This window comes from Teleopsis dalmanni, chromosome 2 (assembly GCF_002237135.1).
Source record: "Teleopsis dalmanni isolate 2A chromosome 2, ASM223713v2, whole genome shotgun sequence".
Lineage (NCBI taxonomy): Eukaryota > Metazoa > Arthropoda > Insecta > Diptera > Diopsidae > Teleopsis > Teleopsis dalmanni.
This window is the reverse complement of record NC_051847.1, coordinates 80,345,821-80,348,640: the sequence shown is the minus strand read 5'-3', so window position 1 is coordinate 80,348,640 and position 2,820 is coordinate 80,345,821. Positions and strand designations below refer to the sequence as shown.

General features: G+C 47.7%; 1 protein-coding gene across 1 annotated transcript; it reads left to right on the top strand.

Moving 5' to 3' along the window:
* Window positions 1-855: 855 nt before the first annotated feature.
* Window positions 856-2,820, top strand: LOC119682345. The gene is made up of 2 exons (XM_038095760.1): window positions 856-2,454; window positions 2,539-2,820. The coding sequence occupies exon 1, from the start codon at window positions 862-864 to the stop codon at window positions 2,263-2,265; it is 1,404 nt and encodes a 467-aa protein (XP_037951688.1). The 5' UTR covers window positions 856-861; the 3' UTR covers window positions 2,266-2,454; window positions 2,539-2,820.

The window sequence follows — 2,820 nt, the reverse complement described above, 5'->3', positions numbered from 1 at the left end:
TTGAATTTTTTTTTTAAATTTGGACATTGAGTTTCTAACTAATAAGCATTTTACTGTCTAAAGAAATCTTATTTTTCAAAAGATCTAAACAAATTGAAATTCTGTTGCAACATGAGTATAAACTCTATACCCCATAAGAGTCCAAAAAACGGTTTTTATGTACCACTAATTCATCAAGTAGTTTTTATATATTGTACATAATATTGAACATAATATTGACCCTTGCTAGGTAGTCACCTTGTCGTGGTGTAGGGGCTTATTGTGGACTGAAGCATGTCATATGGAAGTCATGACATGATGATTTTTCATGTGACATGATTCAGCACACAAACTAAGAACTGCCGCCAACGCACAGGTTGAAAGTAGGTATCTACGATTCCTGATCAGTCGTTGAGGCTAGCTAGTGGACTTTAATGGACACTTGCTAATTGGTCAGTCCTATAGGAAAGTGCGGCTATCTATCAGACCAATGACTCGCCTTCAGTACGGTCATGTCTCTGCTGTTTGTGGGTCGCCGATAGTCGGGCGGGGGAGAAGGAAAACTCCCTAGGGCAGGGTCTGTACATATTCTAGGCTCCCAAGGCTAGGTCTTGATAGACTGGAATATGAACATACCTATTGCCCCAAACAAACCCCCTAAACTCACAGTGGAACAGCTATGCTGGTGAACTTGCTTGACAGGGTAGAGTCAAGCTTAATAGCGAACTCCGTACCAGGTCTGGCAAACCTACGGTTTCAATTTGTCCTTCCCATGGGGGCGCTCATGGGTGACCAACCTGCACGGTTTATTTAAACTTACTTTGTATGGAACAAAATAACATTTTCAATTCTATGGACTGCACACCTTTAAATGTGCAAAATATGGTTTTACAAAGCCAAAACTTATCACTGAACGAGGGGGCACCTGGTACCATCGTCAGTGAACAAATGGACCACGACTTGTTGGAGAGGGCACCTGGTCCTCTACCCGACAAGCCGGAGGAAATGGACATTCCACTTAGCCAAGAGTCGGCTGGGATGTCTATCTCCTCGGAACAGGAGAGAGATCTTCTGGAGCCTGGTCTAACTAAAAAGACTCAAACGAGGGTGAAGCTATCCGGCGCTGGACGCAAAAGGTTGAAGGCTTTACTTGCCAAGGGCATCCCGCTGGAAACAGCAAGGTCCTTGGCAGTAAAGCCGGCCACTGCGACTAACGAAGGGCAGGCAACACCAAAAAGATCCCGATCGGACAGCTCTACACCAACATCAAGCTCAAAACCGACAAAGCGGATTGCACTACAGGGCAAGAAAGTTGATAATAAATCAACAGTGCCTGCAACTGCTTTGCCGATTTTCAGTAGGATGAAGGAAGTAGAGACCTCACACGGGGGCAAACCTGGTCCCAGTAAAGAGGTGGCGACGGTATCTGTGGGGCAGGCTGAACACAGTACTTCTTCCGAAGACCATTGTTCAAAGCCTACCCTAGCAGAGACTGTTCGCTCTAAGAAGATCGGTATACTACCGCACAATTTCCCAGAGGGCATTTGGTCCAATGAGGAAATTGGCAAGGTGCAGAAATGCATCCTCGACAAGATGTACGAAACTTGTCGAGCTCCTGGGGTGAAGCCTCATTTCGCCGGTTACAGTCTAAAGCCCGGATGGTTTACCATTAACTGTCTGGACGACGAGACTGTAACTTGGTCTAAAGAGACAATCCCAGCCTTGAAGCCGTGGGAAGGAGCCCAGCTGAAGGTAGTGGACGAGGCAGAAGTGCCAAAGTCTGAAATCTATGTTGGCTACTTCCCAGGCTCAGCTTCCTGGCAAAGCGACCGTATTCTGGGACAAATTGAGTGCCAAAATTCGGGCATGCGTGTCAGGGACTGGCGGGTACTCCACAGGCTCAATAAGGGCGACATCGTCGAGATGGCGATTGCTCTGGATCCTATGTCGTCCGAAATGGTCGGAAAGCTGGGCAATAAAGTCTTCTATGGACTTAGCAGTGCCGTGCTGAGACCAAGACATAAAGGAAACAGAGCAAAGGAAGTGGTTGAAGATGAGCGACCAACAACATCTGCGGCTTGTGCTCAGTCAAGCAACCAGAAGCCGAAAACGGGTCTCAATTCCGGGGGACCACCCTTGAGAGGGGGCAGAATCCGTGCCCAGGGCCGAAAACCTTCCGCTCTCTCTGGTCGTCTGAGGAAATGGGAAAGAAAAGACCCGGAGGCCGCGGAATTGCTGCGCGGTACGAAGGGCGGCAAGGTCCGCAAGGGCCAGTCTGGGATATAATGTCCCGGACTCCGCCACATCCGCAAAACTCTTGGAGGCAACTTCATTGCCTCCAAATCAACCTCCACCGGGCTATAGCAGCTTCATACAGGCTCAGTGCCCTGGTGGAACAACACTGTCTGGATTTTGTGGCCATCCAAGAACCATGGGCCACAAAGGGGCGCATAAACGGTCTACAGACAAAAACGTGTAAGTTAATCTATGATAATAATGTTGATCGTCCTAGAACGGCGATAATGATTAACAAAACCATTAAATCTCTTCCAATTACAGAGCTCATACAGCGTGATCTGGTGGCGGTACAGGCAGAAGTGCCTAGTACTAGGGGGACGAGAATAATAGTTTTTGCATCTCTGTACCTCCCTGGCGACGCAGAGGAAGCGGTGTCTCTCGAGCTCCAGCAGCTTACAGAATACTGCCGTATCCGAAACCTACAGTGGGTAATGTGCTGCGACGCCAACGCACACCATACAGTATGGGGAAGCACAGACATCAATACACGAGGTGAGTCACTTTTTGATTATATCACAACTAACAATTTAATGGTAGTTAATA